The sequence below is a fragment of the Channa argus genome, chromosome 11 (assembly GCF_033026475.1).
Source record: "Channa argus isolate prfri chromosome 11, Channa argus male v1.0, whole genome shotgun sequence".
Classification (NCBI taxonomy): domain Eukaryota; kingdom Metazoa; phylum Chordata; class Actinopteri; order Anabantiformes; family Channidae; genus Channa; species Channa argus.
The window spans coordinates 8,998,108-9,011,957 of record NC_090207.1 but is presented as its reverse complement, the minus strand read 5'-3'; the positions used below and the strand labels follow the sequence as shown (position 1 = coordinate 9,011,957).

The 13,850-nt window shown below is 39.1% G+C and overlaps 1 protein-coding gene across 3 annotated transcripts in view; it reads right to left on the bottom strand.

Annotated features, from left to right (window-relative positions):
• msh3 (mutS homolog 3 (E. coli)) overlaps positions 1–13,850 on the bottom strand; it is a 33,631-nt gene that overhangs the window by 10,565 nt on the left and 9,216 nt on the right. For 2 of the 3 annotated variants that reach the window (XM_067521946.1, XM_067521947.1), the window contains exons 13-21: positions 13,480–13,612; positions 11,790–11,977; positions 10,828–10,996; positions 10,565–10,629; positions 9,614–9,730; positions 9,259–9,366; positions 8,481–8,595; positions 8,002–8,159; positions 172–358 (exon numbers count right to left, since the gene is read on the bottom strand). In XM_067521946.1, coding sequence (XP_067378047.1) covers positions 172–358; positions 8,002–8,159; positions 8,481–8,595; positions 9,259–9,366; positions 9,614–9,730; positions 10,565–10,629; positions 10,828–10,996; positions 11,790–11,977; positions 13,480–13,612 — 1,240 coding nt within the window. The remainder of the gene's footprint in view (positions 1–171; positions 359–8,001; positions 8,160–8,480; positions 8,596–9,258; positions 9,367–9,613; positions 9,731–10,564; positions 10,630–10,827; positions 10,997–11,789; positions 11,978–13,479; positions 13,613–13,850) is intronic. The other variant, XR_010915598.1, reaches the window with a different exon arrangement.

The window sequence follows — 13,850 nt, the reverse complement described above, 5'->3', positions numbered from 1 at the left end:
TGTGTGTGTCTTTGACAATGCCTTTCATGCTATTTGGTATTTTGAGCTTCAACACAAACAGGTAACTGTCCCTAAACGCCCCTTCATTTATTTTCTCTTTCTTTTAATATTTACTTTTTATTGTCTTATTCCCATGTCATCAGCACAGGATCGATTAGCTCAAACACTTACATCTCTGATGAAGTACTCCAGGGTGGCATAGGCGATGGCAATTCCATCATGGGTGCTCGTGCCCCGTCCCAGTTCATCAAGGATGACCAGTGAATATTCAGTTGCATGCGAAATGATCTCTGAGGCCTCAGCCAGCTCCTCCATGAATGTACTGCGCCCTTTGTAGATGTTGTCTAACGCTCCCATCCTGATAACCAGTCAGATAATGAAACAACAAAAAGTGGTCAAAACAAAACTGGGGAGAGACACAAATAGTTTTTTGTGTATGCAGACATATGGAACACTAAAGGCCTGTAAATCAAAAAAATCTTGAGCACTTGTATGTCCTTGTGAACAGGTTGCATCCACTTGGCTGAAACAAACCATTTACAAGACATATGTCCAGTTAAGAAAGATTGTTAAATCCAATGGTGAACAGTCATATGAGGACACAGCTCACAGAAAGAGTTTCAGAGAGAGGTTTAGCATAGGAGTACAAAAATGGTATTGCATTAAAAACAAGAACAAAAAAAGAACAAAATTCACAGCATCACAGTGTAATTAATGTACTTACAAGCACATTTTATATAGAAATACAGCTGAGGGTGTTATTCTGTCACTTGTGGGCGCAGGATTTCAAGGTGATTAAAAAAAAGGGGATAAAAATGATAAACACTGAAACAACACTATCTGTCAAGTCCATGTCATTAGATACATAGCAGTTATAGAAATACTATGACAATAGTTTGAATTCTTTACACCCCTTAAAGCTGCTTTGAGAGCTCCTCTGATGCACCAACTGACAGACAGAATGACTCATCTGCTAAAAACTCCACTCCAGCTGGATCACAGATGCCACATCTCTTTGCCAGTCAGTGTTTATCGCCTCTAAATCTGTCTTTTCCTGTCATGATCGACTTTCACCAAGGTACCTATCAATGAACCGCCAACACGAGCCACCAGCCAGCCCATGGGTTACTATGGTTACACCACACGCTGTATTGGGGAGAGGTGTGGCAGACATGGTGCTGCATTTAATTAACCAATTTAGACTCAGTGATCCATAGTGCATGGCAGAAAAGATAGACCGGATCAAATGGAAACCAGGAGTGCTGTTCACACACTCCGTCCATGGCCACTGATGAGGGGATGTACAGCGGAAACCTAACAACACCCCACCAGCTGGGTGTCCTGCTGGTCTCACTGAGTCCTTCCTTCCAACCAAATACACTGATTCCAAAAATAAACAATCACCTCACACCTATACAAAAAAGTGTTTAGCCAAATTTCAAGAGTTTATCAGACACTTCTTGGTCCTTCTTTGCTTTTGTATTTTTTTATTATTTAACCATATTGTTCTTAGTTTGACTAATGAAAAGACTGCATTTAACCAACATTCTAAACATAGCAAAATCACTCAATTGCAAACATTTTTATAAAGACAAACAACAAATGTGAACCGAGTTTACAGTTTTTTAAGACAGCTGAAATCCCAAAAAAATAAGGAAAAACCATAATCAGACATCATTCATTGGATACAGTGTTATTTACCTTCATTTTTAAACTGCTTTTTGTTATGAGGATACACGCATTTTTAAAATGTTTAATATAGTTTACAACCTAATCTATTGCATTGTCAGACTGAACCTGACATTTAAGAATATTGTCCAACTTACAGTTTCTGTTTATTTGCACAATAGTCCAGCAAACACTTTGTTTTATGATCCACATAGTTGATTAAATATAAAGTCAAACAACACACATCTGCACAGAGCAATACAGCAGAAGATCAATGTATGCACATCAACATGTGGCCTTGAATAATTATTTTGTCAATTCTTTTGAGTTTTCTTTAGATTTGTTTGTATGTGAAACTTACATAATATTTCGACAGGTTTAACTCCATCCCGTCTGGTTCAGTCTGCCAGAAATTACAGATTACAGCTACTAAAGGGCTAAACAGCCCAGTATGCTGCCTTCATCGTGGCACGGACACTGACACTGCAGTTCAACATGTTACAGCTCCCACCTAGATGCTGATATTACGCTGAGACCTGTTGGCATTAAAAGAACTCACCTAAGTTTAAGTCCAAAGTCTTTTTGAATATTACCACATTCTTTGTCCCCAAAAGAGAAAACAAATGTCACTGCATTTTTGATGAAAGGGGAATTTGTTAAAGATGTCAGTAGAATAATGTACAATCACAAAGTCCATGGTGGATTAAAAAAAGTCTTTTACAAAACACAGTTTTACATTCAGCATCCTTTTTCTGTTTCCATAACAACCACGGAGGGATGGAAAAAATGTGCTCTATAACCTTCAGAACTCAATACTGAAAACACACACAGCTGCTGCATACGTGCGCATACACATATGCATCCTTCCGCTGATAGGCTGCTAGCTCAATCTGCTGAAGCATGTAAAAAAGCAAAAGAAAAAAAAAAAGAAAAAACACAAACATGCGCATCCACGGACACACGCACATAGAATTATAGTCAAATCACTGCACAGCATATTGTAATACAGTGGAATGGGCAAGAAAATAAAATCGGGGGATTATTTGCTATAATTTCACTAATAATCAATCATCTGGATCCATTCAGATTGAATATCCCATTAGATACATACAAACCATTACTGCCAACCCAGAAACCCTGTTTATTCCACTCCAGTACAACTCTCAAGTTTCTATCCCATATCTGTCTCCTTGTCACTTATAAACATGTAACATCTCTCACATACACATGCAAAAGATGAAGCAGTTCCCACTGCTGCGTCTATTATGCTCAACACAGCAGTGGGAATCGACTAAGCATTTATTATCAAGACAGATTCTCCACAGGAACTTACAAGCCACAATACAGAGAAGCTGAGCAGTGCAATTAGAACCAGATAGGATGACATAGGTAACAGAGGAGGTGAAGAGACAGGGGATTTTGTGTGGGTGTGTTTTCTCTGCCTGTGGACAATAATAAGCTTAAAATTGCAATTTTTCTTAGATGATACGTAACATTTTACATTAAAATAATGATGTCAAAAACATTTTGATGGTCCAATGACTTAGTATGGTGAATGGCTTCTGTCCCTTACCCACAGCATGCCCAGATTCTCAAATATTGGACCCATCCAGGAGATGCCTTGCCAGAACTGTGTAACAGTTTGGGGCATCGGTACCATAGCTTGGTATTCTCAAAAAAAGTCTATGGCTATTCTTAGTATTGCTTAAGATGACAGATGTAGTGCAAAGGTGATGTGGTAAATGTTAAACTGTAAATGATGATGTGATGTTTGAGGATGTGAGGATGAGAAACAAAGTGTATGAGACCAGACGAGTAATATCAACTGACTTTTCATCGTTAGGAAACGCTAAAAGAGATAATATCGGACAGATGTGACCCTGCTCTGGGACCAGTAAGCAAAACTGTATTAGCTGGCTTGCTGTGCTTTGTGTTGGTGCCTGATTTGTGGATGTTTCAGTTTGTGATGGTTCATAGCATATGTAGAAGTAACTTTCTAAGAAGCACACCAACAGGACATTTGTCTACAAGTGCTCTTGTGCTGGTCGATGTTTAGATTTGCCACTTAACATAATTCTGTAATCCAAGATTTGTAAACTTATTTTAGTTAGACAGATGTTGTGCTTCTGTGAGTGGAAACATTGACTGGTGCACAGAAAGAAAACAGAGTATTAATATTTACTTCAAGATACAGGTTTGTTTTTACCTTAATCTGGCCTCTCTGACTTTATCTCCAAAATATCTAACATGAGCTGTCCCTCCGATGTCCTGATTCCTGATCCTGTCCATCCTCGTCACTCCCAAATAGAACCTCAACATCTTAAGCTCTGCTACCTTCAGCTCTGCCTCCTGTCTTTTCTTCAGTCTCTAAGTCGAACAACATCGGTGGTTTCACCACCATCCTGAACACCTGTCCTTTCAATCTTGCTAAAACTCATATCAGACAACAGACCTGACACTTTTCTACGATCGTTCACCTCTTCACCTCTTTTCCACACTCTCCATTTCTCTGAACTGCTGACCCTACGTACTTTTACGTACTTGCACCTTCTACACTCTGTAACCTCACTGTTCTACTTGGATCCCTCTCATTCACACACACATGTATTCTGTCTTGCTTTGACTAACCTTCATTCCTCTGTTTTCCAGAGCGGACCGCCACCTCCTTGAACTCCTCTGTCACACCTACATCACACCTCACCATACTACTCCAGACTTCCACATACAATACCAGAGCTTCTCTCTCAGCACCCCATCATGCACTTTCTCTACAATGCAACTCCCTCTGACCTTCTTTGTACTTCTCCATCAGCATCCTCAAAGCAAATACTGTATCTGTTATACTCTTTCTAGGTGTGAAACCATATTGCTGCTCACAAATGCTCACCTCTGGAGTACAGAAGTACAGTGGAGTACAGGCTGGGGGGAGGCCAAACAGAAAATACTCCAAATACTTCTTGTTGGAGCTGTATCCTCCAACCCCAATGACAGAACAACGGATGGAGAGAGATACATGTGCAAACACAGGCTTTTGTGTGTTTTGCACTTAGGGGAGTCTTTTGTCTAGCCACTCACAGCCATTAAGGCCAGGTCAGTGGAGGGCTAAAGTGATTGTTGTCCTTCTGAAACTTTGTCCCATTGCCACACAGGACCTCTAGAGCTCAGGCAGGGTGACCATCGGATTCTTGGTCACCTCTCTTACAAAGGCCCTCTCATACAGTATGCATTGTCAGCTGTGAGGCCCTCTGTAGAGAGGTGTGGACCTTTCTAAATCATGTCCAATCAATTTAATTTACTACATATGGACTCCAATCAAGGTTTAGAAGCATCTCAGCATTTATCAAGAGAAATGTGATGCACCTGACCCTTTACAAGTGTTGTTGCTAAGGGTCATATATAATATAATATTTGACTTTTTTCTTTTTACTAAATTTATAGATATTTCTAAACATTTGTCATCACTTTGTCATTATGGGGCAATAGTTGTAGATGATTGAGAAAAATAATGAATTTTAATGATTGTACCATGAGGCAGCAACATAACAAATTTTTTAAAAGTGAAGGATGTCTGAAAACTTTCAGACTCATGGATCAATAGATAGAGAGATAGGGGAATGTAGATAGCAAGTATATCTTCACTACAATCAATAATAATTTCAAATTTTATTTATTAGTTCTTTACTTCCACCTATGCCAACCCAACCGGTCTTAAAACTAAAAGTCCGAACACTAATCGGTAAAAGAGACCCTTACAGGTTTCATGACTGTCAGAACCACCTTATTACACTAATATGTCTTCTGTAAGTCCAAGTCCCAGATATTTAGATGTTTCTCTAAAAGACAGGAGTAAAAATGCACACACAAACACACACAAAGATACATACATAAAACTTTAATTCCTGACAGTCTCTGGGTCCCACTGGGTTAATACATAGGAACATGCTTAAGCATACAAAAAAGACAATTACACACATCTGCAAGCCATTATGTCTAATCACATAGTGCAGCACAGGCAGAATAGCAGAGGCCATATACTGGCCTGTGTTCTTCACTAATATGTAGTCAGGACTGGAAACTACATGTAGAGCTTACTGCTACTCTCATCATAATGAGAATAATCACAAGTGGGGGAAAGAAAGATTTCCAACAAAGCCTTATTGTCAAGGGTTCCTACAATACAAGGAGCCGTGCCATATGAACCATGACAGAACAATAGAAGCTGCCTTGTCAAACAACTCTTGTTCATCTTTTATCCCCTTCACACATCTCCCCATGTGTGGCAAGGAAACAATGGGATTAGATGGGATTAGTCTGAGTGTCAGCCCTAAAAATAAAGTCAACCCTGTTACTGATGATAAGGAAGACACAAAGTGAACAAGGTGTTTGAGTTTTTTTTTTTTTTTGTTGCACTAATAGGAAGAAAAGTCACTCAGATAAATCCTGGGTGTGATTATCCATCACTAGAAAGAGAGAAACAACAATAGTTTATAAGACATAATGCCCATTTAGCATGTTTGCGAGACTTCAAAGAGGTAATTTAGAATTCCACTAAATAATTAAGGCTGGAGAAAGTTTTTTTATTAGTATCCGTTAATTTGAATATATCGAGAGTCTTATCAAACAGTTAATATTAGTTAATATTTAACTATGAGGTTCTTTAAATATGAATCTGACACACTGAAATAACAGCTGTATCTTACTTAAATCTGACACATCTTACACACCTGTCACCAGCTGCTTTTGTCACTTTGACCAGGATATGCAGCAGTGTCTCCTGACATAAAATGAGAAGGTGCGGGATGTGTAGTAAGCCACACACACACACACACACACACACACACACACACACACACACACACACACACACACACTCCAGTTTTCCCTCACCTCTGCAGCACAAAGCTGCACTGTTGAGCGGGACTATGAAGGAGAGAAGTTACAACATCAGCAGGTTTGAAACATGACGTCTCTTCAACATGAGTCGCTCATCATGTGAGAACATTTCACTCTGCTCACATTTGCGTGTTGTTGCCTCTCCGCAGCCTGTGTATGTTTTTTCTTGTTTTGGCCAAACACATCAAGTATGTAACCGAGTTACTGTGAACTAATTGGATGATTGTTCAGCAAAGTTGACCCAGAACATGTATTGATCAAAAAATGCTTTTCCATTTATCATCGTTGTTGAGGGAAGTTTTACTGCATATAATTATAAAGATCCAGTCCTAATGTACGTGTATTTGTGACATGTCATTCTCTCTGGATTTTTCATATTTATTATGCCTCCCAGGAAAACACCAAGACACATGTGTCACTTACATGTGTCACCCTGCTATGTTCACCTTTACTCCTTTAAAATATTACAAAAAGAAAAACCCTAACCCAATATAAAAATCTATATCCAATATCTGACGTTTTTCCAAGTTATATATAAAATTCATATAAATTATATATAAAATATTTTTTGTATTTTCTCACCCATCCTCAACTACAGGAATATGCAGTATGCAGATTGTAGGCCATTGGATTTGACAAATTGGGCATGGCCATGTGAGTTTCAAATTTGATGTCTTAGTAAAGTATACCAAGTTCTTTAATAAATTAAAAACAAGTCCTTTTTATAAACACGCTTCTTAAAAAACTTGTATTATGGCTCATTTTCAGTTCTTTTTATAAGTGCTATGCATTTTAAATATTTTGCCACATTTTGTTTCACCAAATGTGGATTTATTTTTTATTTTTTTCAAAAACTGTCAAAATTCCCATCTGTGGTATAGCAAGTTATGCCTGAAGCTATTTAAATGCATTTTGCATGATTCATGACCACCTACTCCAGTTGGCTGGAGGCGTGACCTCCAAATTCGCCCACAGCCAGAGAATGAGAATATTACCTAATAATTAATGAAAGTCCTCTTAGGAGAAACCCTAAGTAATGGTTGCTGCTGGAGAACATTGAATGTGTTTTCCAGTCCCATAGTTGTAACAAGTACAGTGCAAATAATATAATTATCATTATAACTGCTTACAGTACTTCACTGACCCATGTAATAGATTCTTATCTTTTGTTAACTACACAGCATTAGCAGATAGTCTGTTCAATTGAAAAAAATGCGAATCACAACAAATCAGTGTCATCATTTTTCAATGCAGTACATTTTGCACAGTTGCAGTAATTAATTCAATATTTTAATCAATTACTGTTGCATAAGTCAATTCCCAAAGCAAAACTGAAAATAAAGTGTATTGTCATTTCTGGCATCTACACAGTTTAATCAAGTGTTCTCGCAGTTGTCAAACAAATGCAGAGGGACTCGTCACAGCTGCTAGTTTTCATACCTGGTATAAATGCCATCCAGAATGCCTAGACGGGCCTCAGAGGCCGGGACGTAGGAGCCCATTTGAGCCATAACACAGATGAGGGCCACCTGGCGGATGTAGGAGCTCTTACCCCCCATATTAGGACCAGTGATTATCATAGTTCTTCTGCCATCACCCTGTTGCACAGAGAGGAGAGGAGAGGAGAGAATAACAGATACACAGACAGAAGGCAAACAAGGGGAAAGACAGAATATGATATTTGCATGCTGTCCTGCACAGCTGAGAAGGTGGGTGGACTAAAGGCTTGGCTTCTCTATTGGCTTATTTTTCTGTTGCAAGACTAACCTACACCCACTTTAGCAACGAACAAGATAGTGTGTGTGGTGGAGCAATTTTGTTTCAGAACTGTCTCAATGAGTTAGAGGGCAGGCAAACATCTGTGTGCTTTTTGTTTCAGAGCTCTCTCAATGACCCTCTGTGTGTTTGTGTGTGTGTACCTGTAATTCAGTGTTGTTGGGCACATACTGGTTGTGCTCTCCCATTAGCAAATCTATGGCAGGATGTCTACCATCCCTGATGATGATCTGAGGCCGACTTTGACACACCTTTGGTCTAAAAACAGAGAATACATTCGCAAAATAAAATACACACACACGCCTAAAGGTTATAAAATCTCAAATTTAATGTCATCATAATATGTGTACTGTATTTTACACTCCTCATTTCCATTTCTGCTTTATTTACTATATTAACTGAATGATATTGAGTCTTTGGAGACCATCCAGATATTTGCTAAAGAAAAATAATCCACTAAAAAAATTAAAAGAGAAAGACCTATATGAAATTAGAGGAATACAAGTGAACAATAAAAATTATTTTATTTGGTGGTGAAACTAATAAACAGCAAAACTGTCCTTTGGAATTTTGAAGAGAGAAATGTCCAAATAAAGCAAGAAAGTACTACAACATAGAGAGAAGTGAAGCTAAAGCACTACAATGTGTAGAAATAGACAATACAAAGGTGTGTGTCATTGTGTGTATTTGCAAGAGTGGGAGAAATGTTGGCGTTCTGGCCGAGCACGCTGCTGAGCCCAGTGCATACTCCCACACACAGCCTGTCTGAGACTATAGGACACGACACAGGACACCCACACACACACACACACACACACACACACACACACCTACACACACACACACACACACACCTACACACACACAATATGAACTCACACACATACACCAATATTTACAGCCATCACGATAGGACGTCACCTGCAATAGTCCCCTTGTTTAGCCACCTCGGCCAATGAAAAGAGACAGTCCATGGTTGCTAGGTGACTAATAGCCCTTTTCATGGTGTGATAGTGCTCCCCAAACTGTCTAAGGGGAGAGGGAGACAGAGAGGAAAGAGATTTTCAAGTGTAAATTAAGGTAAGTGCATACTGTGTTCTGAGTAGACAGCACTGACGTACTTACTTAAAACAGACTAATTCAGTCAGGCTAAGAGCTGTGGAGGCATCTCACTGACACAGACACTGACATGTTTTAGCTCTTTTTCATTTGACTTTATGATCTGGTGTGTGTGTGTGTGTGTGCGCATGTGTGTGGATTCATGTGTCTGTCATACTCAAGAAAATTTGTCCATTCCCTTTGGCAATCCAGCAGCAGCTGCTCTCGGAGCTGCAGCAGCTTCTTGTAGCGCTCCACCAGGAAAGGAGAGTGATACCTGCTGACAGCCTTTGTACTGCAAAGGGACAGGGAGGAAGAAGTTAGGCAGATGAGGCAGATTAAAGTGAGGGAAGAAACTAGGCGTTTAGCATATACAACGTTCCCTTTTCACATTACACAACATCATAGTGCAGCTTTAAAATTCCACAACTACTTGCCTTGGTGTACAGTCATTTGCAGATTCTCACACTTCTGCTGTTGCATTTTGGTCATTTGTGGGGTATAAGTATGTGTTATTTTACCCTTTTGCTTCCAGTGCCTGTGTTTTTTTGTTTTTGCTGTTGATGTTGTTCATCTTTCAATTTCATCATGAGATTGAGGCATGCGATTGGTCCCAAATTCATCCTGGAGCATGACAACAAGCCCAAACTAACAGGCAGAGTCATAAAGAACCATCTCGAACTACGAAAGAGCAGGGAGTCCAACAGCAGGTGGCGTTCCCCCCACAGAGCACTGATCTCAACAACATCAAGTCAGTCTGAAACTGGTGCAGCCTAAATCCACTGTGGCAAGTTCTTCAAGAGGCTTAGAAATACCTACCTGCTAAGATTCTCAGAAAACCATGTGCCGGGGTGCTCACACCAAATATTAATTTGTTTTAGGTGTTTGTCTGTTTACTGTACTTTATGATGACAACAACCCCTCATCCTCACTATACTGTTGGTGCCTTGAAGCTTAGCATGGCTGATCATAAAAAAAAAAACACACATTTTGTTTGAAATTAAACATATAGCTCTCAACCAGAGAGAAACCCTTATGTTCCATAACCATGATTCCGACCAAAAATTCCAACTCAACTAAGATAGTTGATAGTTTTGTTTGTGTGTGTGTGCTACAATTGCAGTCTCACCAGCTGATTTTGACCCAATCAGGTGGAACAGTGGATGACACCGAGTTCTTCACCTCAATCAGAAACTGAGAGCAGAGAAGGAGGAGGACGAGGATAAACTTGGATAAATAAGACTACAGCCGATGTACAAAATAATGTGTCAGTTTTATTAAAACACACACCGCTATCAGATCATCACTGTGACTCAATCTTCCATCCAAATCAGGCATTCAATCTCCTCCCACCTGTCTTTCACTGTCAGCTCAATCACACAGACACTGTACCTCTTGCCCAGAGATGGCCGTGTAGTCAAACATGGGGGCCTTCAGCTTCAGTCGGATTTCTTTGCGGTGGTCTTGAATCTCATTGAGGACAGCCTGGATCTGCTCCCTCCTTTCCTGCAGCACCGGGAACTCTGACAGATCTGAGAACAGTTCTGTCTTATTCCCTGACCTGCACAAATACACAGTCCAAATGTGACAGCTGCTGATGAATTTTCTGACATCACCCAATGAGTTAGTCGGACTTTATTGGTGATGGAAAAGAAAAATCCGTCAGTCTGCTACTCACTGCCAAGTGTTGATTATTGCTCAAAATCACTTACTGCATCATATCTTGCATAACAGTTTTGTAGTACAATGCAAGCATTTTCAAAAATGTCCATGGCAGCTATATGTAAAATTATGCAAACAAATTTGCAAATATTACATATATGTTTTGACAAATATGACTGCAAGTTCTCTATTTTCTGGAAATAATGATAAAATATTACTACTACACATTGCAGTGTATCAAGCAAGTTAGATAACAAGAATATCTCTAGTCAAAAATGCAAAATATTGTCTAATGCTAGTTTTTAAAATTTGGGCATCTGTTTTTTATCACTGCAAATTGAAAATCCTTGGTTTATGGATTGTTTTTTGCTTATGCAATGAGAAAATGTTGTGGCCATGCTTCAACAATTTCTAACAATTTATAGATTTAAAAATTCAACCATTAATTGAGGAAAAAAATCAATAGATTGATCAATATGGAAAGTAATCCTTAGTTGCATTCCATATTCATGAGACTACAGCTAGTGCACAGAGCAAAGCAGTGGCAATAATAAAACAATAAGGTGACTGAGTATAACTCTTCTGTAATGGACAATAATGGTCATTTAGATCAGATCTGGTCTGGGTATCATATCAGCAATAAAACAAAATACATTAAATGACTATTGACATGTACAAACATGTAAACTCACTTGGCCGCTTTTTCATTGAGCACCTTGAGGAAACTGTGGGCTGGAGCCAGCAGGTCAGGTGTGTCCAAAAAGAGATCTCGGAGCAGAGTCGAGCCGAACTGTGACTGGATGGCAGGGAGCAAGGCCTGCAGATCCAACCCGAGGCGAGAAAGACAGCTAGTAATGAGGTAAAACTCCTGCGTTGAGGACTGAAAAAGAAACACAAAGATTTGCATAATATGTGATGAATGCATGAGCAAAGTGTGTCTTACATAGCACGTCACAGTTTTAAGAAAAGCTTCAACTAATTAGGACATTAAGAACCACATTTAAGATTTTTATTCTCCAAAAAAATGCAAGCCATTTTCTTCTTATTCCTTAGTTTTCCTTTTTTTGTTTTGTGTGTTTGACTTTAAAACAGCAGGATTAGATCATTAAATCTTCGGCACAGGATCTGGTGGCCAAGTTTAGTGCCACCATCGATCACTGCCACTGCTCTGAGAGACACCACTTACTAGAAGCAGCACAGCGCGTAAGTTTTCACAATATGGCCAAATGTAAAAAATAAAAAAAAAAATAATTTAAATCTTTATGCAGAAACAAGATTATCAGAACATCAGCAACTCATATCTTCCTTGTTTATGCTAAGAGCCACCACCTCTCCATTCATTTCTTTACTCACAAATAAGGTGACACTGAGCTGCCTTTAATTCTATATCCATATACATTAAACACATAGCTACTGTTTTGTGTTTTCTGTTAATCAATGCTATTCCATTACAAATAAAACCAGTGATCATTTGTGATAAAAATCCAAAAAAAGGATTTATCAATGTATGGAGATATCCCAAAAGATTGATGATTGTGTAGATACATTGAGTTTTGATAACATTAGTGATGTCACAGTTTAAAAGAAAATCATGAAAGGTTAATAAGTGTTACACTGTCAATGGTTAATGACTTTAATCACATGCTGCAGTTTAATGGTCCCCCACGTTAGCAGCCCCCATAATGCTCCTTTATGAACCCCAACAAACAGCAACTGGAGACATCAAGTGTGCCCCCCTTCCATTATGTCAATGGAGCCATACAGACACAGGCCATTACACACAGGCCCATTTATCTAGATGGGCTAAATGACAATTAAGGCCCCTGTGTGTGGTGTGTTGGGTGACATTTGATCATTTTCTTTAAACAATATTTGAAGGAGGTAGAAAACTAAAAACAAAAGCAGATAGTTGCTCGCCCATCTGTGTACAATTCACACATACACACACACAAGGTGGGATCAAGCTGAAGCCTTCTGACATTTCAAAGGGGGTCTGATGGGAAATGAGATTGTGTCAGACAATCAGGTAAGTGCCACAGAGGCGAGCGCTCAGTGTTGTTAATCAAGAATCTTGCAATAAAGAAGAGAGAGAAAGTGAATGAGAAACCTAGGCAGAGAGAATTATCTTGGTTTTTATTTTCATGCAAACGAGCAAGAAAAGCGGGATCTGCTAATCAGATTTTTGTAGTTTTGGCCATTGTTGACAATGTTACTATTCCCAAAGATCTCATCTTAAGAAAAATGAGCCTCTCAGTTATTGTAATGATGGCCAAGTTGAGAAAAATACTGCTTAGCTTTGAACAGGAGCCATAGGTGTATGTAGCTGGCGGAGATAATGTCAGTCTCATGTGTCATGCTCTGAATTAATTTATTACTTTTTACCTTTTTGTGGTATATGCTGCATATCCCTCGCTCTAAGTCGGGCAAATGCGACAGCAGGGATCTGATGGAATTGAATGGGAGAGAGTCCGACTCAAAGATCTCCTGCACAGCATCTTGCCTCTCTGAGATGGACCTGTGGGTTCACGGAAGAAAAAGAACGAGGCAAGAAGGGAAGAGAGTAAGAAAGATGTGAAAGCAGGCAAAAAGATTGACATGATCATTCACATCCTCATCAGCAAAAAAAAAAAATTTAAGTTATTTGAAGAGATGAAAGAGTCTTGATTGAAAGAGACTTTTCATAAGTCCCATAATCTGAATTTAGAACAAATAACACTGATTAGTCTCCTTATAAATTTAAATGTGAACCCAGT